The 25,003-nt window shown below is 36.6% G+C and overlaps 1 protein-coding gene across 1 annotated transcript in view; it reads right to left on the minus strand.

Annotated features, from left to right (window-relative positions):
- DNER (delta/notch like EGF repeat containing) overlaps positions 1 to 24,957 on the minus strand; it is a 120,553-nt gene extending 95,596 nt beyond the window's left edge. Inside the window, exon 1 of the mRNA XM_087933266.1 lies at positions 24,566 to 24,957. Within this exon, the coding sequence (XP_087789392.1) occupies positions 24,566 to 24,826 (261 nt within the window). The 5' untranslated portion in view covers positions 24,827 to 24,957. The remainder of the gene's footprint in view (positions 1 to 24,565) is intronic.
- Positions 24,958 to 25,003: the final 46 nt, after the last annotated feature.

The following is a 25,003-nucleotide window of genomic DNA, read 5'->3' on the forward strand; positions in this document are numbered from 1 at the left end:
TGCTATGCACCATCAATCTAATGTTAATTGCAGGCACCTATCCTCCACAGCCTCAAATCCGGAAAAGAGGGCAATAAGAAATGTGAAAAGAACTATAACAGCTGTTATGTCATGTGACTGATCACACAGCAGCTGTAGGACACAGTTACTTTCTTCCCACAACAAGAAACCTGTTCCCACTCCCAGTGCTGCCCCAGTGCTGCCTCCATTGCATCAAGATAATCACTCCTCACTGGCTAGCTCAAGCATCTTTCCATCTTTCTGTCAAGCATGGCCAACTCCAGTCTCTGCAAGATGGCAGCTATAATTCCAAGAGCTGATCAGCCAACAAAGATAAATTTTGTTCTACCACTTGAGAATTCAAATATACAGAAAGATTGAGTAATCTCTTTGATTAGAGTATTAATATTAGTCATATCCCTAAGAAACCGATTAGGAAATTAAAGACTGAAATACTGAATAAAATGTAGGGAGAAGAAAGCTAAAATGGAAAAATACTTTAAACTTAAAATGATAAGGGAATGTTACTCTGTTTCTTCAAAATGCATAATGCCCATAATTCAGAAATATGGATTTTTAAAAGACATTACTTTTATTTTTAAACCAACAATCAGTTGAGAGCTTCTTTTATAGCAGATGCTATCACCCATTCCACAGTTGCAGCATACCTGTAGAATTGACGCATCTGGTAAAACCTGCAATTATGAAAAAAAAATGACAAGCCTTTATTGCAGCACTACAAACAATATCCAGCCTTCTTGTGTCCCAACATCAGATGCAAGTCAAGTTTTGCTGCTTGTTCCTTATCTCCCCCATGGACTCCTATGTATATGGCTCAATTAAAGCTATCAGTTGGAATAAAAAACTGCCTACTGGTAGCAACGATGAGTTCTAAATTCTTCCTTGGCTATATTTGGTGGAAGCTGTTAATACAAACTTTAAAAGCTCCTGAGGGAGGAAGCACCAAGTGGCTTGGATCAATGGAAGACTGTACAAACTAATATGGCAGGTTTAATAGATTTTCATCAAACACTGAAGCAAAGAGGAAAATACGTACAGTAGCTTAATTAGGAGGGAGATCAGTGAAAATAGGCCAAGTTGGTCATTAAACTTTTTGGAGCAAAATATCTATATATAAACAAATATAGATAATGAATCACGAACTAAATCATTTTGGTGCTTTCATATACATCTTTATCCAGTGATGTTCATTCTCATGTAAATGAACACAGAACTGCAATCTTATACAATGCTTCAAATACTAGATTTTTTTTCAGTTTACAAGTACAGAGATTATTGAGCAACAATGTTAAAACACTCTTGAGCTTATCTTACATTTTAGATTATGTGAAGTAATATTCCTACCCAGCACATATGACAGTAGAAATTTCTAAAGGCATGATAAAATTTATGTTAATTATATCCAGTTTTTGTCTTTGATGCTTTTTATGCTCCCAGGGAACAGTTACAGTAGAATGAAAGGAAAAGAGGTTAAAGAAGACAGTCTTTCTGTTTCCTAGCAACTAGAAATATATCAAAATAAAATAAAGAACTACTGTAAAAGGAATCAATATTCATGCACAGTTCAAATTCCATAATTATTGTCTGGTAAAATGCTTTAGTACAACTTAACTGACAATACAGTAGCTATGACAAAATGGAACTGGATTGAGAAAACTTATAGAACTTTGTCAGCTACGAAACTATCAAAGGGATGGATTTTAATCTTGCTGCAGGGAGAAAAATGGAATCATCTGGATGATCTTAAATAAGGCATAGTTAAATTTAATTCAAATTTTGATTAATGTCTTTGATAATATTTTAACTCTAGGCTAGTTTGTGAAAGCACCCTGTATACATATTCACAGAAATAATCCATCAAATAAAGTAATTTAATTGGAATTTAATACAAGGAAATATGTGTTAAATATGGCAATATGGCAAATTAATAATACTTGGAGTCTCAACTTCAATATAGTACATGTTCTAGAATCATCAGGAGTTTAATAAATACAAACCCGTATTTAATGGTGACTGTCATTCACACAGCAGCACAGAACAATTTACATAAATAGACCGCATGCAAATGAGACCTCAAATAGTAGCCAGTCCTATTGCCCTTTGTGGGGCCATGCATTGTGAAGTAAGACTGAGAAAGAAGAGCTGGAAAATACTTTTAAGAAACTGCTGATGAGATGGTTTGTTATGGAACTCAATATGAATTAACTATTTTAGATAATCAAAAGGTTGCACTAGGATGAGAAGACATGATGCAATAAGCAGCTTTGGGAAGTCTTAGGGGTAAAAACTTTAAGCAGTTTGAGATATTTAAAGAAGCATACATTTAGAAGAATTCCAGAAAATTATAGCCAGATGTACTGAGAATTTACGTAGATGCAAACATGACACAGTCCAGAGATCATTTTGGAAATACAGAAACACAAACTGATTCATCTTCCTCCCTCTCCTTTCTCTCCATACAAAACATATTGAAGTAAAAATGGTTCAGAAAAAGTATTTTTAAGATTTGAAAAAGGAGAAGTCATCTCAGTTTATCTATACCCATCTTTCAAACATTTTTAAATAATAAATTAGATCACATGCACAACTAGAGTGACTATTTTTAGCGGTCTGAAAAGAATGTTTACCTTTCTTCTTGCCTATTTGCCTCATTATACAGATAAGCAGCTATTGTATAAGTGAAGCCTTGGTATATTGGTGTGCCAGTGCATAATTACTATATTTATGGGATTCTCAATGTAACTAGTAAGATAATGCCTTAATTAGACCACATTGAGAGCACAGGTAACATCACCTATTTTACTTACCTTATTTTACCTCCCCTTCAGAAGCCAAAGATTAAGATATGTTTTAAATATAGAACAAGAGTTCACAATTTGACTAAATTTACCATCTAATCATACATGCATGAATAGGACTAATGTTCACTGTTGCTACCAATACCATAACCCTCCATGAATCACTTCCTCCAGCCCCTGGAAACAATGCAGGCTGCTTTGTCAAAAAATATTCTCAATTTCTGTGTCCTCTATATCTAAATATGAATATGTGAGTTATGCTTCATTCGAGTTATACAGCAAACTGCAAATCCTAGACACACTGACAACTGTAGCTTTACTTTTCAGATGCAATTATAGTTTTGTTTCATCTTAACTAGTTGCCTTATCATTTTCAGTCCCCAAATGTCAAATTGTATCTATTTACTAAAATAATTTAATAAGTCCCCCCTTTATTTCACTTATATTAATCTTTTTTCAACAGTTGTAAAATACATCCTGAACAAGAATTAGATTCTAGCTTTATTTTTTGAAGTAATGGCTGCTTCTTTAAAAAATCTTACAATCTCAACCTCATTGAAGCAATATAGTTAGGTCTAATAAATAATCATGGGTAAGAAATGCACCAGCCACATCCCAACTCATAACTTATGACCAATGGACCACAATGTTTAGCAATGTTAAGTGCCATCTGATCACACATGCATGAAGAGTGGTGAATGTGGGGTATTTCAAGGTGGAGTCCATGAAGCAGGTAAAACAGACAGGACCTTCTCCAAACCGTATTTATATTCATGATTACCACACAAAGCTTACCTTATAAAAAGGATTGGTGACAGTAAATTTTAACAGTTTATTTGATGTTATTTATAGTTTGAAATATATATATATATATATATATATATATATATGCTATATAGGCTTATATCTGTGAAAAGAAATTACCTAGGTAAGTTCTCTTTTGAAAACCCTGCAGTATTAGGATAACAAAAGTACTAGAAATGTTCCTGTTTTACACAATTACTAAAGATCCTTAGTTCTAAAATAATGGCCATAAAAAATCAAGGAACTATTGAGTCACAAAACCAGCAATTTCCCCAAAGAAACATGGAAGAGAACAATGTAAGATATCTATTATTCATCTGTCATATTAAGTAGAAAAATGTAAAATGGGAATTGTACAAAGAAATTCAATTGCTTTCATTAAGTTTATGGCCACAATGATTAATCTGAGGCAAAGAACTAACCTATTTTCACAATTGTATATGTTGAAAATCATGATAGGCAGGATTAACAGTAATACTCAATTTTAAGGGGCATTTCATCATTAAAATTAATAAACTAAAGAGTGGTTTTCGTCTCTAACACATCAATTTTATTTGCATATTTTATTTACCAATTAGAAGCTATATATGTCAAACTTGGTTACAAATTCAATACATTATTAAAATCATTCAAATGGTAGGCTGAATGGTTGAAGACATTTGTAGAAAAATATATAACTTGCCTTGTAGGACACACATAATAGTATTATATCAAGCATATGTAGATGCTTTGACATTATTAAACTCAAATAACTAACAACTGCTTGAGCCAATATACAACAGTTCAGCTTACCTTTGCTTTCCATAGCTTTTGCTGATATCACCAAAAACTCTTCCTTCCAGAATTATACAAACATTCCAGCTGCTCTTGGGTCAGGATCAAGAATTGGATGTTAGTAAACATCCAGCAGATGGAAGCAGCTTCCTTGGCCAACATTCACTGCCTGTGATGTCTAGATCCATTTGATTTGGCAAGATAAGTTGTTAGCAGCAGGAGGTCACCTTTAGCTCATGCTTTGATGTTCTATCTAGTTTATGCATATTACCTTCTTACCTTACTAGGTTTCTAGCATGAACAGGTACATGTTTTTTTAATGAAGGTGTCATTTACATGCATAGATATCCATTATCCTTTTAACTATCACAAACACCCTCACTTCTTTCTCCACCTGGCTGAAGCCACTTACCTGTGGGATTGGGAGAGAAGGTAAGGTAAGGTAAATAACTCTAGTATCTTATGATCTGAAGAAAAAAAAGAGAAGCAAAGAATCTGGTAGTTGAATAAAGTATTTGTGCAACATACGACTTTAGACATCTAGATTATACTTTGCAAATCTACCTACCATAGTTGCCTGAATTAGGAAAAAAGAAAAATAATGAAATAATGAAATAATGTTTTATTCAGTTGCCTAATATTAGACCTGTTCCTCTTGATAAGAATAAACACCTTATAACATAGCAACTACTGTCTTATTCCTGACCATCTAAACTCTACTGATAAGACTGGAAATCAATGAACTTCAAATTATTATAGTTGATAGGTTTGGAAGTAGAGGGTCAAGAATGAATGAGAACCTAAAGAAATTGCCCCACTGATTGGAAGAACATCAGAGAAAGCACATGCAAAGGCAATTCCTTCAAGGGAAGAAAGAAGAAAGAACATCCCAAAGCAGCGTTGCATAGCATGAGGATCCAAGGCCACATAAACTGCTCGCTCCATTAACTTAAAAAAATAGTTGCATTAAACATAATTGGATTTTTTCTTCATTAAATTACCACTGCTAATGAGAAAAGGGAAAAAAATACCATGGCTTCTTCCTCATTCATTTCTAAATTAACAAGTCCTTGGTATGGCCCATGATACTTTGAAGCTGAGCAATTATAATACATTTATGCAATGGTCGTCACTGTCATAAAACCATTTATGTGGGAGTTGAGATGGGAACCACCTGTTCCCAGGTGGTTCCCACCTCAACTCCCACAAAAATGATTTATTTATGACTACTGAGTACATGAAAACCATATGCATATCTAAAATATATCAGAAACATTTGACAATTTTAACATGTCCTTTCTAAGAGATTATTTTTACCTTTATTGTCAGAGTACAACATGTGTACAATGAGATTGGCTGAGCCTCCCTTTGTGCACCCCACCCAATGCAACTCACAGTTAGGACAGAAGTCCCTAACCCAGTCCCAATCTTATTACACTATGATTAGGGAGTGGCCACAATGGTAAAAACTTAGCACCACATTTTCAATGGCATTTTTGGTTTTAAATATTTCTATTTTTATAGTGTTAGGAAAGCTGTTGTTAGAAGAAATGTCCATCAGGGTTCAGTTCCAAATGGGGAAAAAATGTTGAAACATGGAGGCTGATTGGAAAGATTGTATAATGGTGAAACAGAACCACCAAACACATGTGATTCTGGGTAGCTAACCTCCTGGCTTGGTAAGCACATGGATTTTTATACAGTTTATTCTACAGCATTTTGTAATTTAAAGGCTTGTTTTGTGCATTTTGTTATTTGGTTTTAATTAGTTTGTCTCACAATGAGTTGGGGTTTTTAATCTTGTTTAACAAATGTAATTAATCCTAGATGCTTGCTTTCTTGGGGTTTTAATCCTGTCTTGAATGGATTACCAAATCTGCATTTCTAAAAGTTGGCCCCTTAGTTTCTACTTGAGGCAGAGAGCTTTAATCAGTGCATTTCTTCCAACAGGTGTACATATTTATATCAAATCAAGCATAAACATATCTTTATAATAATAATCCAATCCAAAGCCATAAATTATACACAATTCTACTAACAACCTTCAGGAGGCAGCTCTTTCAACCAGGTATGAGAAAGAGTCAAAATCTAAGAAGATAGAAGAGAGGCAGTGTGGTGAGGTGAAGAGTGAAGGATGCCTCAGAGAGTAAGAGAGGCCCAGCATAGTCCATGTGCAAGTGTTTTTGTGCTAAGGGGCTGAAGGGAAACCCCCCCCCGCCAGCCTCCCTGAAGCAATCCATTCACTTAATGACTCACAAAAGCACTTAACAATATCAACCAAGGGTGCTGAGATTGTGCTCAACAATCAAGATTCCGGTCCCAATTGTGGTTTTAAGTTGAGGGCTACCTATACTCTATACATGTAGGAAAACCTTTAATGAAAATCATTCAACAGATTGGTTAAAAAATAAAACTGAAATATAAAGGCATTGGTCTCAATAATTTCTTAAGCTAGCTCTGGGCATATTTGAAAGTGCAACTTATATTTCCCAAATGAGAATGAAGTCCTCAGCCCCCAAGAATTTCTCTACTTCTGCTTTATCTAATTTAAATATTAAACGATTAAATTGTCAAGAGCAGAATATTCTAATCAATCACATTTAATAAAAAGGATGTGTGCTTTAAAATATTATTTTTAATATAAAAATCACAAATTTAGTAGCTAGTAATAACAATCATAAAGTAAGCTTGGGTACTTATATTAACATCTTATACAGTACATAAACATCTTATAACTCTTGGCTGCCATGACAAGTTAATATTTATTTATTTATTTATTTATTTTATATTGCCGCCTATTTGCCCATGGCAACTCAAGGAGGCTTACACAATTTAAAACCATATTTAAAACAAAAAATAAAAATAAAAAACAAAAACTATCAAAAAGAATCAAATAAAGTACAATAGAACAAAATTAGGAAAAACAATTAAAAAATTAAAAACCAACTCCCACCCTCCATCCTGATGACAGCGGATCACACTAGCCATTTGACGGGTTCCATCCCTCTATGGGTTCCCCAGGCCCGCTGGCAAAACCAGGTCTTCAGTGCCTTTCGGAAGAGTGCTTAGAGTGGGGCCATTCTAATCTCTGGCAGAATGATATTCCAAGAGAGGGAACCACCATGGAGAAAGCCCTTCTTCTGGGTCCCACCAGGTGTATCTCCCTCAGGGGTGGGACATTCCCTGCCTCCTCGCTCTAATGGGTCGGGTAGATGTGACCAGCAAGAGACGTTCCCTCAAATAACCCAGACTCAAGCCATGAAGGGCTTTAAAGGTGACAACCAGAACCTTGAATTGCATCCGGAAGCAAATCGGCAACCAATGCAGTTCCTGCACGAGAGGTGACACATGTGCACACCGGGGTCTGCACAAAACCATGTGGCCTGCTGCATTTTGCACCAACTGGAGCTTCTGGATGCTCTTCAAGGGCAGCCCCATGTAGAGCGCATTGCAATAATCAAGATGGGAAGTGACCAGGGCATGAATGACTGTGAGTAGGGACTGCTGGTCCAGGAAAGGGCATAACTGGTGAACAACCCACAGTTGTGCAAAGGCTCTCCTGGCCACAACCAGCACTTGCTTTTCGAACAAAAGTTGTGAGTCCAGGAAAACCCCTAGATTACGCACTGGGTCAGTTTGGGGTAGTGCCACCCCATCCAAGACTAAAGGTGGCAATTCTCCCTGAACCAATGAACCCCAAACCCAGAGCCACTGAGTCTTGTTACACATGTTACACATCTGCAGAAATGGGAGGGATAGAAAAATAGAAAAATACATTATCCTACACATATGCTAAGAGCAACAATACAGAGTTACAAAAACTGATCCTAGATATCACAGACTAACAGATCAATTAAATATTAATTCAAGGGCAAAACATAAATAACATTTAACGGAAATTAGGCGGCCTAAACACCTAGGATCAGCAGTAATGAATATTAACATGGTTAATGAGTCATAACAAGGTAAGTCAAGGCCTCCAAGACCAGACACATCTTGACATTTGTAATAAATGGTATAAATGATTTAAAGGAGTGGGAGCAATTTAGATCTCTTCAGATTTCATATATCTACCATATAAATCATCTTGAGTTTTCAGATAAACAGATTATAAAGGGAGGTAATAATATTGTTTTTGTGTGTATACTTTCTTTAGAGTAAATTCCATTAAACACAAAGAACCATACATTGTATGTAATATGATTTAGCATCATACAGACTATTGTTTATGTTTATGAAGTAGGCAGTAAAATGAGAGGCCTACTGTAGTTTACTCAATATTTCACTAAGATTTAATATGAGGTTTGGATTCTTATTAATTTTGGGGTATTGTATTTCTAGTTAACCCAATCATCAAAGCAGATTATAAAATAACAAATAGTAATTTCAGTAATAGTAATAGGTTTTAAACTAAAGAAAAATTCATGTTTATTGCTTAGCAACATCAATAAAAAGCAAAGGAGGAATATAATAAAATTATAGAAAATGAATTATTTCATTATACATACAACTGCATTATAAATAACTCTTCTATTTTTTTCATGGACTTTTAACTTCCATCAGTTCTAATACATTCATGATATAAAACAACCAGCAGATTCAAGAAGACTATAAATATTCCTACATAAATAAGATGCTTTATCTGCGAGAAATTCTAAAAGAAAGAACAATGTCTGCTCATGCCTATGCCTCTTAATATTTCCTTATAGTTGCTATGACTTCTCCCTTTCTACAATTCTCATTAAAACAATAATATATGTTGTGTGCACAAAACTGTTATGCTCATTTTTGACACTGGAAACCAGATGTTTCAGGTTTTCTCTATCATTTGCAACTGAAACAAATCTTACACTTTAAGGCAAACTTAAGATTTAATCATTGGTAATATAAATCACATATATAAGAGGAATTTCAAATTGTGTGAAATATTAGGCATGTTCCCATAGTGGCATATCCTGCTTTTGATCAAATTCTATTCAGTTTGCTCATGTTTACCTAATATGCTTTTACATACTTACCGTACTTTTTGGAAATAGCAGGCATAAATTAGATGAAAAATCTATTTCATACATAATTATCAACTGCTAACAAAGCTTAACTTAAGAAATCTTTCTGTTTTACTTCAAAAGAAATATAACATAGTTTTCAAATGTTGTTCATTTATCTTTTGTCTTGGAAACTCATTAAATAATTTATTTCATTTTTGGCAATTAGGTAATCATTAGAGTATTCTAAAGTTGCTTTGAAGTTCCTTTTTGTTCAATTCTTTTATTTTTATATCTTGCTGAGCTTAGATAATGTCATTATTTAATACTTGTTAGAAAATTATAGCTATTTTTAGTTTTATAAGTAAAGAGGTTTCTTTTTTTAGATCCTATATTGACTTTCTGGCACACAGAACCAATTAACTGTTAAGGGATTTTGTGTTAAATCTTTCCTAGACAAGATTTTATTTCTGTGAACTACAATAAAGGTATTTCTTTTTTTAATAAAAAAAAACCTCCTACGTTATGTTTAAAACTGACACTGGCTTTACTAATTCTAATTTAGGAAATACTTTCCTGATACTGAAGGATGAAAATTGTTTCCTGTATTTGATTTCATTTTTAATGTTAATTTAAGTGGATGACTCCTGTCTGGATTTGCATTGTGGGAATGCAGCTCTCTTGGTCTTGTTAGATGTCTCAGCACTTTTTTATATCTTTCAGCATGATATCCTCATGGACTGCCTACAAGACTTAGGGAGTAAGAAAAAGAATCTTAAACTTAAAGCATTTATTTTAAAAACCTGTTTATTTTTGTGGCATTAAATAAAAAGTCACACAAAAACAAAAGGATACATTGATAAATGAATTGAAACAATTAGAATCAATACATAAGCAGAATTTAAATTTAGATTTAGAGCAAAAGATTAAAACAATTTGTAATCAATTAGTATAAGACATTGAATTTTACTAAAGGGAATATTTTGAGAATGGTAGTAAACTACTTGGCATATTCAAATATGAAAAGAACAAGAGAAAATAATGATTATTATTTGAGATATGAGGTATATGTTTCAACCACAGAGAAATTATAAATCAATACTTTATGCAGGCATTAAATCCAAAGAAGAGTACTAAAACAACGCAGACTAGGAAATTTTCAGATCAACAAAATCCAGTCACAAAAGATGAAGCAAAAGAAGTAACACAGAAACTGAAATTGAACAAATCCCCAGGACCAGATGGCTTTTCTACAATATATTATAAGTCCTTCCAAGAAATCTTGATCAAACCATTAACCCCGATAATGAAGGAGATACAAGGTCAAATACTCTTTTCCTCATGACAAACAGGCTTTCATTTCTTTGATTTACAAAAAGGGTAATATTCCAATTCATCCAGAGTCATGTAGGCCTATCTCTCTATCTAAATCTAGATTATAAACTTTTTATAACAACTCTTACACAGGCATTAAATGGTCTTTTAAGTGATCTAATATATCCTAATTAAATTGGATTTGTCCCAAAGAGATGTCTCAGGAATATGCCATATAGTCTGAAAACTATTGACAGTATAAAATATGAACATGGCTATAATTCTGTTTTCATATTCACAACTTTGAAGAAGATGAACTAAAGTCCAAGTGTTCTCACACAGTATTTATAAAGAACAAGAGATTAAGATAAATAATAAACTTAGATTCCAAAACAGTATTCTCCTCTTTAAATTAAAATTTTCTTTAATTTTACTGGCATCAGAACCACTGGCAAGGAAGAACTGACAAGAAAAGGAAATGTCAAGAATGAAACTGGCAAATTAAGAACACAAATAAAACTTGTATGTTGATAATTATATGTACAATTAATCATCCAAAAGATTCTTGAGAATTGATATATACAGCAGTACCATTCACAATTCAGTATCATATTAAATTAATAAGTAAGATTCAGATTATCACATAGTATTTATCTGAAGTAAAGCCAATATATTCTGAAGAAGTATGTTGTGGTCTACTTGCTCAAGTGTCTTACTGAACTCTGCATATACTATATCGACATCATCTCCTTGGTCCACTAATTTATCACATTATCAAAGAAGGCAATACGGTTTAGTTAGCATGACCTGTTTTTAATAAACCCAAACCCTGGCTTTTAGAAATCACTTTGTTGATTTCTAGGTGATCATAAATCCTGTTTGATTATCTTTTCCACAATTTTACTACCGCTTGATGTCAAGCTGACTGGTCTGTAATTTCCTGGACTTCTTTTTTTTCCCCTTTTTGAAAATGGGAACCATATCAGATAATCAATGGAGAAAGATTAACTTGTATAGATTCTAAGACTTAATTCTTAATAAACAAAGATGAATTCTTTCAAGTCTTTCTTCAAAACAGTCACAATTACCCAGTGGTTTCAGTATCTTCAAATAAATAGCACAATCCAAAAGGAATTACAAAAAGAAGGCAGAATATTTGTTTATATAGATATAAACGACTGTTCCTCTGGCTAAAGCAACTCTGGGAGATAAAATTTAAGTTTAAAAATAAAAATCACAATATAAATCGTTAATATCAATCAATCAGTTTATTACAGTCTTAGACCAGAACAAATAAAATTGCTCAGTAAATATACCATTAAAATTTTAATATAACATAATAAAAAGCAACTAAAATCTATAATAAAATCCAGTATGTCAAATTATACATGGTCTAACTATATTAAAATTACAATCCATAAACCGTGTGGCCCGTTGTAGGTTCAACGCTAAAAGGGAAGACTAAGCAGTACAAAGGGTTTGCCACATTTGTTATATAACATAACTATGGTGGAGAAGACATGTGTTTATGATAAATCCCCAGTGTTGCTGTACAGAATCTGGCCACCTGCACTGTAGTTATGGACTGTTCATCCTTAAGCAGCCACTGAAGGATACCTAGCTGTTATTTGCAGAATGTTTTTTCCTAAACTCTGTGTAAAAGGAACATCTAAGGAGCATGTGACACACAGTCCCCACTTCTCCTGAGCCACAGGAACAGAGTCTTTCTGTCAATGGTATCCTTTTATACTTGTTGTACAGGATGACCTATGGAAGTGCATGGCACTGTGCTTCAGGTGGTTCGCTGAATCCAACTGACTAAGATAAATAAATAGTTAATAAAACATACAACATACACTCTACAAAACATGGCAGTTGAAAATCTCAAATTAATATAAATCACTTTGACTTCACTAACTTCCTCTCCTCCATACAGACCAAACAGCCTGGTCTTCAGCACCTTCCAGAATAGGGATCCACAAATCCTGGGTCCAAGGCCTGGTACCAGTTTGTGGTCCATTGGGAACCAGGTCGCACAATCAGTGGGTGGGTGCACAAAGCTCCATTTGCGCAAGCGACAAGTACATGCATAAACCCATCCTCTCTTCTATCCCCGCCCCCTGCCGTTGCCGGTCCATGGAGCTGGAAAGATTGGGAACCATGATCCAGAAGACAAGCAAGATTGTGGCCAATCTGATCTTACATAGTAAGGTGTCTCAGACACCATTATGAAAAAGATCAATTTTCTGAGTCCTGCAAGTGGTCATTCTATAACTATAACCTTCCCCCTACATCTGGAACTAATAAGGCAGATAGCATAGAACCAGGAAGTATGCTTTGAGAGAAAGGAGAAAGAAATGTTACCAAGACAATCATCAGATAAAAGAACTGGGACAATCTAGGACAAGACTATAACATGTCCCTAGTTCACACAAAGATAAAGGGAGAGATAAAGTGTATTCAGATTTGCGTGATTCTTTTACTATAGCTTTGCAATAATAACATTGGTTCACATGGTTTCCTAGTCTCATTTACGTTGAAGAATTGATAAGCTCCAGTAGAAACATGATTGAATTTGAAAAATGTATAATACAAAACCCAAAACATCTCTTATAGCTTTTTACAAATGGTTACTGAAACACAATTGAAAAATTAATTAAGTTAAAGGCTGCATAACTAATTGGATACAAGGTCTAAATAAGATAACTAGTATTCAATAATAAAAAGATCAATGGAAGGCAATATTCCTAAGTATCATACTCAGGAAAAGGGGCACTAGATGTTTTATTGTTACTCCAGTGTCTATTGCCAAAACAGGTAATTCATTCTTTTAAAATGGCTAGAAATGCAGTAAGTTGGATTGTTTCCTCATATTTGATGCAACATACAAAAGACGCAGAAATTCTAGAAGAAAATATATTAAAGAATGAAATAAACTTTAGAGATGAATTATCTTTCCTCCCAGCTGTTTTTCTGGTAAATGTTACCAAACTTTACATTCCTACATTGGCTCTGTATGTGATAATAGCTGTGAAGATACTTTATGTCTCTTACTGAAAATCAGATTTCCTCTTTAGAAGAATGGCAACATAAAACATTCAAATGTCTTTTTTTCCAGAAATTTGAAGAATAAATCTGTTATATAATTTAACTCAACTTGGCAACCATTCATGGGTTTATATCTCCCATTTAGAGACTGAAGTTTGTCTTTTTCTTAATGTAAGTCTTTGTTAATACATTAGCTCCAGGGGAGGCCAACCTGCAGCTTTTAAGCTTTTTGAAGCTAAGTCTCTAGCACAATGATTATATGATGCACAGCTGAGACCACCTTCCAACCTTGTACCACTGAAACTTGTCCAATCTAAACTTCTAAGAGCAATTTTTCAAATCCCCCACTGTGTTACTAATACAATATTACACATTGAAGCTGAAATTACAAGAGCAGAGACCTGAATATGGCAGATTATGTTAAATGATTGGCTGAGATTGGCTTATTTCTTCTAGTATTAGAAGACACATTCCAAACCAGGTGAAAGTGGGAACTTCACAAAAATTTATTCCTGTGACTTTTACCTTGTTACTTTTTCTCTATTTGGGTTATAAAGCAAACAGCAATGTCAATTATGCAGGACCTGTTTCACAAAGCCTATCATACTGGGGCAGGCTATACTCCATAGTTTCACACAGTTAACTATACACTATGCCAACAGCATTGCTGGAAGGAAGGCGTTTTTTTAAAAAAAAATCACTGCACTAATTTTACATAAAAAATATAGAGCCAATTTGGTAATGGTTAAAGCGCTAGACTAGTAATGGGGAGACTGTGATTTCTAGTCCTGCCTTAAGCACAAAGCTCTTCATTGCTGAAAAGGAGACAATGGAAAAATTGTTCTGAAAAACCATTAGCTCTTTGATGTAAGCCAGACAAGAAGCACAACCATGTGTATTAACTCTACATTTATTGCAAGATTACCCTTAAGAGTATCTTGCAAGATTGAAGGTATTTCACCCTGCTTTAGTTTTTATCCAGAAAACTAGGGCAAATCCTTTCTGAAACACTTCCCTCATCTCCTCTCTTTAGCCTCCTTATAGGATGAGAAATCTTTTACATATCACTTGTCCATGCTGTAGCCCATGCCTCCCAAGGTCATTTCTGGATACCTTTATATAACCTTGCCAAGAAAACTGCAGACACTACTTAAGGCTGTCACTGGGAGACAAAACTGACTTGAAGGCACCCCTCCTCCCCATTACTAAATCATAAAAGTAAAACAAATCAAGTGATTATATCATTTTCAAAGTACATTTTTGTATTTGTATTTTGTATTACATAGTAAAACATACATACTAGTTTAGTCATTAGTGTCTGTAACTAACCATATAAAGCATGCATTGTAATAATCAAAGTCAATTATCTTTGATTTCCCAATCTCAAGAATCATATACCATTTTCAATTCAAGTGAAACAAAACTTGAACCTTCAATATTCAGAATTCTCAAATAATAAAATATCTATGTATGTGCAATGCCCAATAAGAACTTTTGCTTTTCCTGGCAAAGTAACTTTGTATATTGCACCAAAAATATTTTTTTTAATTTCCAAATCATCCCATGGGATCAATTAAATGATCCTCTGAATTATAGCCAAGGACTTCCAATAAAGATAATCCTCATCATAAGAAGCCATTTTATATGCAGAAGGGATAGAATGAGAAAGTCAAAAATAATTACATACTTTAAAAAAATGCATTAAAAGGCTTTTATTTCAGGCTTAACATAAGGAAAACAGCCAGTACCTTGGCAACCTTTAGTAACAGATTACTAAAGATTTATCTAAAACTAGAAAAATTAATAGAAAGTATGCAATATCTTGTGGCACGGAAGGACAGAATAATGGAATTACAGCCTATCTTTCTCTCTCTCTCTCTGCCCCTCCACCCATGTAAAACTATATTTTATGGAATCTTTAATATTCTGTGTTTTTTAATTTAGTAATTTTATGTATTTGATTTTGTAATGTTATATTTTTACATTAATGAAACTTTAAAGAAACACAAAATAAAAATTCCTACCTGACTGAGACATTAGTTGCAATTTGGAAGAAGGTAATTGTGTCCAAAGGTACAGACAACAAGAAGAATATCAATGCTACTAACAATTTTTACAAGATCATGAATAATAATGGAAGTTGAGTAGCGGCTTGGAAAATCTGACATACAATTTTCGTTGTTCAGGAAGTAAAAAACAATAATCTCAGTGGTTCAACACAGGAGAAAAAAAATAGGAAAAAAAAAGACAAGAAAAAAAGAAAGATAATGTGAAGAACAAGACTGAAACAGTCAGACAACAGGAAATAAAATGTCATGAACCAATGATATTGTAAGATTATTTAGGACAGAAGTCAAGAGCCCTTGTCTGCTGAAAAAAGAGAGAGAGCCACCAGACTTGGCAAGTCCACTTTGCCACGTATATAAATAAACATAGAAATAAACATTGTCACCTTTAAAAGACCACTCCACAAAATCATTATAATCAAGATCCTGAAATGACCTAACTGCAGTAAAGGAATAAACAGATAAAATATTAGTTATGTAAGAGAGTAAAAGAAACAATAAACATTTAATTGTTATAGTACATGGTAAGGTATGTGTAACACAAGAACAGAAAACATGGAAAATATTAATTGGATTAATAAAGCAAACTGAGTAAATAACATTTAGGAAAATCTTCTTAAGAATCAATAAGGGGAGAAAATAGTATGCTTTATTTAAGATTAGAAAATTTGAACCTTTATAATACTACAACACTCATTGTAATGACCTTGAATTGGGCAAAATCGGGCATTATAGGGCAACAATTTTCAAACCAAGATACTTAAAATGGGCTAATTTACAGAATGTGTCCAAAATCCAGAAGGACAGTTGAGGAAATGTAACTTGGTGAAGCTGTGGCCAAGTTACATTTCCTCAGCAGTCATGAATGCCATTGAATGCCATTGGCTGCTACTAAGCTTGAATGCCATTGGCTGCTACTATGCTGCTGAGCTGCTGCTGCAGTCATGTGATCTTCATTTTCAACATCCCATGACAGTTTCCAAGCAGTCTCACAATCCCTCACTTCTCCCATTCAGCAGCAACCACTTGCCTGTCTGCTGGAAAAGGAAGGGGCAGGAGAGGAGGGGGATTTCCAGTGCTCCCTGCCAGATTCCTACAAGGAAACTCAATGGGGAAGCCAGCAGGAAGTTGGGAGTTGCTCTTACTACTACTGATTTTTTTTTATCCCCCCTTGATCATCCTGTTTCTCTCTTTAAGTAAAGAAATGTCTCTGAAATGATGACCCAATGGGGCATGAGCTATCTAGTATAATCTACTAATGAACTTATAAACAACAAAATAGATTTGAGCCAAAGTCCAGAGACAACAAATCAGGCATAAATGTAAATGTTTTCTTCAAGTCAAGCTCAATTTTGGTAATTTTATGGACAAAGTCATAACAGTATGAAAATGATTGCTGCTGGCTTCTGAATTATTTTTTAACCTTCCGTACAGCCTATCTCTGGTGATCTCTTAGCCCAATAATAACCAGGCCAAATTTTGCTCATCTCCTGCTATCAGGCATAAAAGATCCAAGTCCACAGGTGGTGATCCAATTAATTTTGCCATTACCAAATATTGTTCAAGTTTCAATTCCCACTCTGAGCTCTTTATATTTTGTGATGTTGTGCTAAAATTAAACTTGTCACCTTATACATGTATCTTAATAAAGTGGTATATTTTGTTAAAATGTTTTGGAATTAGGTTACTAAGAAGAATTTTGGTTTCATTTCAAACTGAATATCTAAATTTCTCTGGATAATCTGTAAATTCCTTTGTAGTACTTTTGACATTTGTTTTACATGTTAATTACATAGAATAAAATGTTCCCTGTGTCTTATGATATTCCAACATTTATTACTATACATCTTTCCTGGTGATAAATGGAATTATATAACAATTATAAAATATTTTATATCAGTTTTCCCTAATATTATAATTTAGGGTAATTTTCATACCATTGTTCCATAATTGTGCATAATTTGTTTCTTTATACTTTTGCATCCATTTTATCACACAATTTTTGTATTTGTTCTTTCCCACTATCATAATTGAACAACAATTTATATATGCATTGCAGTAAGTGTTCTGGTTCTATGGCCGTCCCTCATTTTTGAGATCCATTTTTATTCTTCGAACAATTTGTAGATCACCAACCATAATATATTCCACCCTACATAATATAATCCTTACCTGTTCAAAAATCTGCAGGATAGAATAGAATAGAACAGAACAGAATAGAATGGAACAGAATAGAATAATAGAGTTGGAAGGGACCTTGGAGGTCTTCTAGTCCAACCCCCTGCTTAGGCAGGAAACCCTAACCCTTATCTATTGGTTTAAAGCAGACTTTTTAACCTTCCAATATGCATTCCAAAAATTCTGAATGAATTGGTGAATTGCATAATAAGTATGATTCATATGATAGTTGTACAAGCAATACTGATTACTCAATATATAGTATTGGGATGTCTATGATACATTGTAAAGCATGTATTTCATTATGCTACTGATATTATAGCAGGCATAATAGAAAAACGAAAATGATTTATTAGAGAAAAATAAATTAGAAAATAAAACAGTAAAACACTTTGATGTATTGAATTATTTTTGTTAATAATTTCCTCACAAAGCTTTTCTCAAGGCCTTTCAACAACTATGAATACAGGAAGGCAAATCATAGTGTTTGAAACTCTTGAAGTATTTCTTGAAGCAAACAATTTACAGAGTAATGACCTGTAAATTATGCAAAGCAGCCTTTTCAATAGATTCAATAGATTTTTTTGAGTACTTTAAAAAGAAAGAACCTACTCTAAGCATATATATAAAACTCATGATGCATAAACACAAGGACACTTTATTTGCCATAAAGACAATCTGAACTGTTTAGTTTTACACCTAATCCTTAAGGGCATCCTTTCAAAATCACATTCAGAGGTTAATTAAGACATAGAAAACATACTAAATATGCTGTTCTACATGTTCAAACATTAAGTTACAATTTAAAGGAAAGATGGGAAGATGTGAATATATTTTTTAAAACCACAAATAATTCAAGTATATTTAATATTTTTATAATCAAATTATGGAGAGTGGAAAACAAAACTTTCTTCCAGAGCATTTCAGTGAAAAACAAAAATCAGTTTACTACCAATTTGATCCACCCGTGTTAGAAATTTAGTTTCTCATAATGATCATTTCTTTTTGGTCTTGATTCAATAGTTTTCAATCCTTTCTCAAAATCTCAGGCCTAGGTGCAATTATTTTGGAGGGTAGGGGGAATGAAGCAAAAAGTATTTCTGTTGGTATCTACAATTGTACTCAACAATCCTAAAATCATATAAGTTTTATGTTTTGTGGAGTAATTGGTGGGAGGAAATGCTTTTAGAAGTACTTCCAAATCTAGCAAGAAAGCTTCTACCGTCTCCACACATCAAGGTGGATAAAACTCATCAGATTACTTTGGAAATAGTCCTTTTCCCAGCCCTACCAAACTCACAGATTTGTTATGAAGAAAGTGAAAGTGAGAACTCTGTATAAAGTATATTGTCATGAGCTGCAGTAGGGCAAATAAAATTGTAATTGTGTCTTTGTTGGGAAATAGGAAAATACCCAAAAAAATCATGGAGGACAACAAGCTGCGCAGAAATTTCAACACCATGGGGAATGTTTTATAATCAAGAACTATTGCTCCAGAACGATGACAATCCATTAAAAAGCAATTTATTTTTTATAAAGATCAATGAGATATCTTTAAAATACACTGCTCAAAAAAATAAAGGGAACACAAAAATAAGACATCCTAGATATGAATGAATGAAATATTCTTATTAAATTCTTTGTTCATTACATAGTTGAATGTGCTGACAACAAAATCACACAAAAATTATCAATGGAAATCAAATTTAGCAACCCATGGTGGTCTGGATTTGGAGTTACACTCAAAATTAAAGTGGAAAAAAACACTACAGGCTGATCCAACTTTGATATAATGTTCTTAAAACAAGTCAAAATGAGGCTCAGTAGTGTGTGCAGCCTCCACGTGCCTGTATGACCTCCCTACAACACCTGGGCACGCTCCTGATGAGGTGGAGGATAGTCTCCTGAGGGATCTCCTCTCACACCTGGACTAAAGCATCCCCCACCTCCTGGACAGTCTGTGGTGCAACGTGGCGTTGGTGGATGGAGCAAGACATGATGTCCCAGATGTGCTCAATTGGATTCAGGTCTGGGGAACAGGCAGGCCAGTCCATAGCATCAATTCCTCCATCTTGCAGGAACTGCTGACACACTCCAGCCACATGAGGTCTAGCATTGTCGTGCATTAGGAGGAACCCAGGGCAAACCGCACCAGCGTATGGTCTCACAAGGGGTCTGAGGATCTCATCTGGGCACCTAATGGCAGTCAGGCTACTTCTGGCGAGCACATGGAGGGCTGTGCAGCCCCCTAAAGAAATACCACCCCACACCATTACTGACCCACTGCCAAACCGGTCATGTTGGAGGATCTTGCAGGCAGCAGAACATTCTCCACGGCATCTCCAGACCTGCCACGTTTGTCACATGTGCTCAGTGTGAACCTGCTTTCATCTGTGCACAGGGCACCAGTGGCGAATTTGCCAATCTTGGTGTTCTCTGGCAAATGCCAAATGTCCTGCATGGTGTTGGGCTATAAGCACAACCCCTACCTGTGGGCATCAGGCCCTCATACCACCCTCATGGAGTCTGTTTCTGACCGTTTGAGCAGCCACATGCACATTTGTGGCCCGCTGGAGGTCATTTTGCAGGGCTCTGGCAGTGCTCCTCCTGTCCCTCCTTGCACAAAGGCAGAGGTAGCGGTCCTGATGCTGGGTTGTTGCCCTCCTACAGCCTCCTCCACATCTCCTGATGTACTGGCCTGTCTCCTGGTCTCCATGCTCTGGATGCTCTGGACACTACGCTAACAGATACAGCAAACCTTCTTGCCACAGCTCGCATTGATGTGCCATCCTGGATGAGCTGCACTACCTGAGTCACTTGTGTGGGTTGTAGACTCCATCTCATGCTACCACTAGAGTGAAGGCACCGCCAGCATTCAAAAGTGACCAAACCATCAGCCAGAAAGCATAGGAACTGAGAAGTGATCACCACCTGCAGAACCACTCCTTTATTGGGGATGTCTTGCTAACTGCCTATGCTTTCCACCTGTTGTCTATTCCATTTGCACAACAGAATGTAAAATTGATTGTCAATCAGTGTTGCTACCTAAGTGGACAGTTTGATTTCACAGAAGTGTGATTGACTTGGAGTTACATTGTGTTGTTTAAGTGTTCCCTTTATTTTTTTGAGCAGTGTATAATGATCAAATCAACTGGTCTGATATCTCCTTTCCAACTGCAGCCAACTCTGCTTCTGCTACATAACTGTTGTGGCCCGCCAGCTGCCAGCAGAGCTGGTGGCAGGCTCAGACAGTGAGGAAGCTGGGGAAGAACTTGGGCCAGTCCTGGAATCCGGGGAAGGCTCTGATGGATGCTCTGTGAAAGAAGCAGAGATAGGACCAGGGCTGTCCAACATTTCCCAGCTTCCAATGGAGTCGGAGATAAGTGGGAAAGAACAGCTGGAGCCTGTTCCAGATGCGCATATGCACAGAGCTGTCAGGAGAGGAGAACAATTAAGGAAAAGGGGCCAACTCAGAAGGCACATGTGGACACTGAATGGGCCCTCCCTGGGGAATAAATAAAACCAAAAGAGGAGTGATGGTTGCAGGAAACAATGAGTTCATATTTCTTTTGGAAGATTTGCTTATCCAAGTAGTTCGTGCCTCACAGAGACTCCCTGTCAGGTATTTCATTTACAGCTTTGCAGGACTGGAAGCTCTTGGTCTGGCAACTATCCAAGGACTGATAAGGTCTGTTCTTGCAATTAACCCTTGGGAGGATTATTGCTGGGACTTTTCTGTGTGTGAATGCCATGAATTCACAGTAACTAAATAAAGAGGGTTTTTTTGGGACAAGGAGTCTGTTTCCAGGTTCTGCTAAGCCTGGGCCAGAACAATAACCTGAACCTTTATCTTCTCTTGCAAATAAAAGTTCTTCTAAGACAGAGGTGTCAAACTCAATTTGATTGAGGCCTACATCAGGGTTGTGTTTGACCTCAGGGGACCAGGGGCATGGTTGGGGGGCATGGCTGGGATGTGGGCCAGGGACATGGCCAGTTTGACATCACTCATCGAGGTTCCATTTTCAACCGTGGCATCCTCCTGCAGCCCTCTGCCAGCTAAAACGGAGTGCGGGGGGCACTGTCTTTGCTGGCAGAGGGCTGCAGGAGGTCATCACAGCCAAAAATGGAGCCTGGGGGGCTGCGTGCGGTCCTCCTGACCTCTGTTTTCATGGGCAGAGGCACCACAGGCCAGTCCTCCATTGTTTCCAGGGTGGCCTCACAGGCCAGATCTAAGCACCCCATAGGCTGGATCCAGCCTTCAGCCTTTGAGTTTGATACCCCTGTTCTAGGAAGGCCTATAGTTATGTTGGTGACTGTGGTGTTTCTGATGGCCACCTAGTCAAGGGGACAAGAATGCTTCACTGGGAAAATCAGGCCTTTTATTTTGCAGGAAACTGTGCGCATCCACTGTGTCTGGGTCGCTTTGAAACAAATTGACTTGATAATTCAGTTTTCCATAATACAGAAAACCAATCCAATTTGATCAAATCAAACAGTCATAATCTTAACTCTTGCAACAAAATATAAAAACATTTAAATATACTTATTAGTGTTCTTCAGTTTTCAATGATTTCATGCAAATAAGAATTATATAAAAGAATACAATAATGAAAATCGAACAAAGTGGAAATAAATGGCTAAACTGCATCTTTAGTTGCAATTCTTTCTTCTCTAGACATTATACTTTACTGATGTTTAAAATAGCAATTTACCTTTGTTAACTTCCAGAAGGCACAATTCATACAACACTCTCTTTCTTCCAAAACAGAAGGAAACCTAAGAACAGTCAACACCTAATTTATAAGGTTCACTTGGTTTAAAAGAGTTCCATTTATTTCTCCTCTTTTTGATCCAGCCTCCCACAAACTTGCCTTGCAGAAAGAGGGGCACTGTGATATAAAACACAGAATTTCTTTTTCTCAACTTCTTTCATAAAGTCTTTAATTTTCAGTATTTCACACAGTAGCCTTTTGTTCTTTTCTTATCCCTGTATTCATAAGTGCAACATCTTACGTAATATTGGGGGGAGGGAGAAAGAGAAAGATTACAAACCATTTTGCCATGTTAAAAATATTCAGTAAATTTAGCATGGTAAATTTAGCGTCACTGATTAGCAACCTATGCCTATGCATAATTATGCATGAGTAAAAGCCATTAGTTTTATGAGATTATTTCCAAGTAAAAATGCACAGAAATGTAGTCCATTGCACCCTTATTCTATAACCGAACTCATCATCACCACCACCATCGTTCTATTCCTCCTCCTCCTCTTCATCTTTTTTGCTCAAAAGAATGAAAGGCAAATATTAATGCACCATTTTAAAGACCAGAAACAAATGAGCTGTTTTCTTTCCCAGACCAAACTGGATTGATAAAACATTTCATTTACAGAGGTTAGCAATAGTTGTATTCTTCATACTACAACATAGATTTGAGAGGAATAAATAGCAGTTCTTGTTTTACTCACTTATTTTAATTCCAATAAAAATGGGAAACCATACGATTACCCAAAGTCTGTGCACAAACCCTCATTTGACTATTAGTGACAAAAATCACGACTATATTCATCACTGGGGGGGGGGGGATCTGTATATGAAAGTACCAAGACTGTGTTGGAAAACATCATTAAGTTCTAAAATACTTTTAACCTTGAGCAGAGCAGAATCCTGTCAACCAACAATTTGCAGTTCTGTATCCTGGAAGGCATTCTGCAACTGTCATTCTAACAATCCCAGGCAGCATCATTCAGGCAGCTCAAAAAGAAGAGTTCAAATTGGCATCTTCAGTGGCATCTCTTAAAAATACAAGGCTGCCTTCACATAACATGCTTAACCTGCTTACTTAATTAACCTATTTTCTGATTCATAAGGCACAATGAATCATAAAGTGAGCCCAGGGTATGCATAATATGAAAAGCCCTAAAATAAAAATGAGCAAGGTTACACTAAACCACAGGTAGAACGATTTAAAAAAAAAGATCTTTAGCTAAAGTAGCGCAAAATCATTTACACAGGAAGGGTGGTCATATGGAAAGCTTTTTGGTGAACGCACAGAATATGCCCTTCAAGTTCAGCACTCAAGCATTTGCCCTTGTTAGCGCTTATGTGTGAAGGCCACGGGACTCGATTCCACGTAAAAGGTCTGGCTCGGGGTGTGTGTGTGTGTAACAGATGAGCGATCCGTCACAAGAAAGAGGCCACTGTGGATGATTGCACAAAAGAGTCGTGTGCCCCGAATCGGAGGCAGAAACCGAAATGAGAGCGGTCGGATAAGGGATTCTGCATCAAGGAACTCACACCACACTTAGAGACCAGTGCAAGCAGCGCATCGCGGATGCTGAGCGAACCAAAATCACACCGCGATCTGCGGGGGTGATGGGAAGGATAGAAGGAGGAAGAATCCGCGAAAGCACGGCCGACCGAGTCCAAGACGCGGGGGTGCGAGATGGACCCGAAAAGACATCCGAGAGAGGAGCCTGAGAAGGCGGAGATGAACAAGGACAGGCGAGTGCTTGCAAGGCTCGGACCGATGGACCACAAGGTCCCCAGAAGGGAAGGCGCCCGACTCCCCGGCTTACCTGGCATTCGGTGCCTGTGACCCCCGGGCGGCAGAGGCAGCTGTAAGCAGGTTGAGGCGAAAGAAAAAGCAACGGCAGGCGGTGGGGCGCGGCGGGCAGTTTGGCTAAGACGGGCGTGCAAGTGCCGTTGTTCTTGCAGGGCTGGCTGAGGCAGGGGTCCGCCGCGCTCTCCAGGGACGACGAGGCTGTGGGCCCGGCGAGGGAGGTGCGGCGCTGGGCCAAGCAGAGCAGCATCAAGAGGAGCGGGACGGCACGAGACATAATGGCGCGGACCGCCCCGGGAAGCCGAGCAAAGAGCGCGCCCGGCTCGGTGCTCCCGTTACCGGCAAGAAGCAAAAGCCGAGGAGACGGCAGCGCTTAGAGCGGCTTCCAGAATCTGACAACGTGCAGGCGGAGACTGGGGAGGGAGTGGTCGGGCATGGCCACAGCGCCAGCGAT

This window comes from Pseudonaja textilis, chromosome 4, assembly GCF_049901715.1.
Source record: "Pseudonaja textilis isolate UNSWEBS1 chromosome 4, rPseTex1.2, whole genome shotgun sequence".
Classification (NCBI taxonomy): domain Eukaryota; kingdom Metazoa; phylum Chordata; class Lepidosauria; order Squamata; family Elapidae; genus Pseudonaja; species Pseudonaja textilis.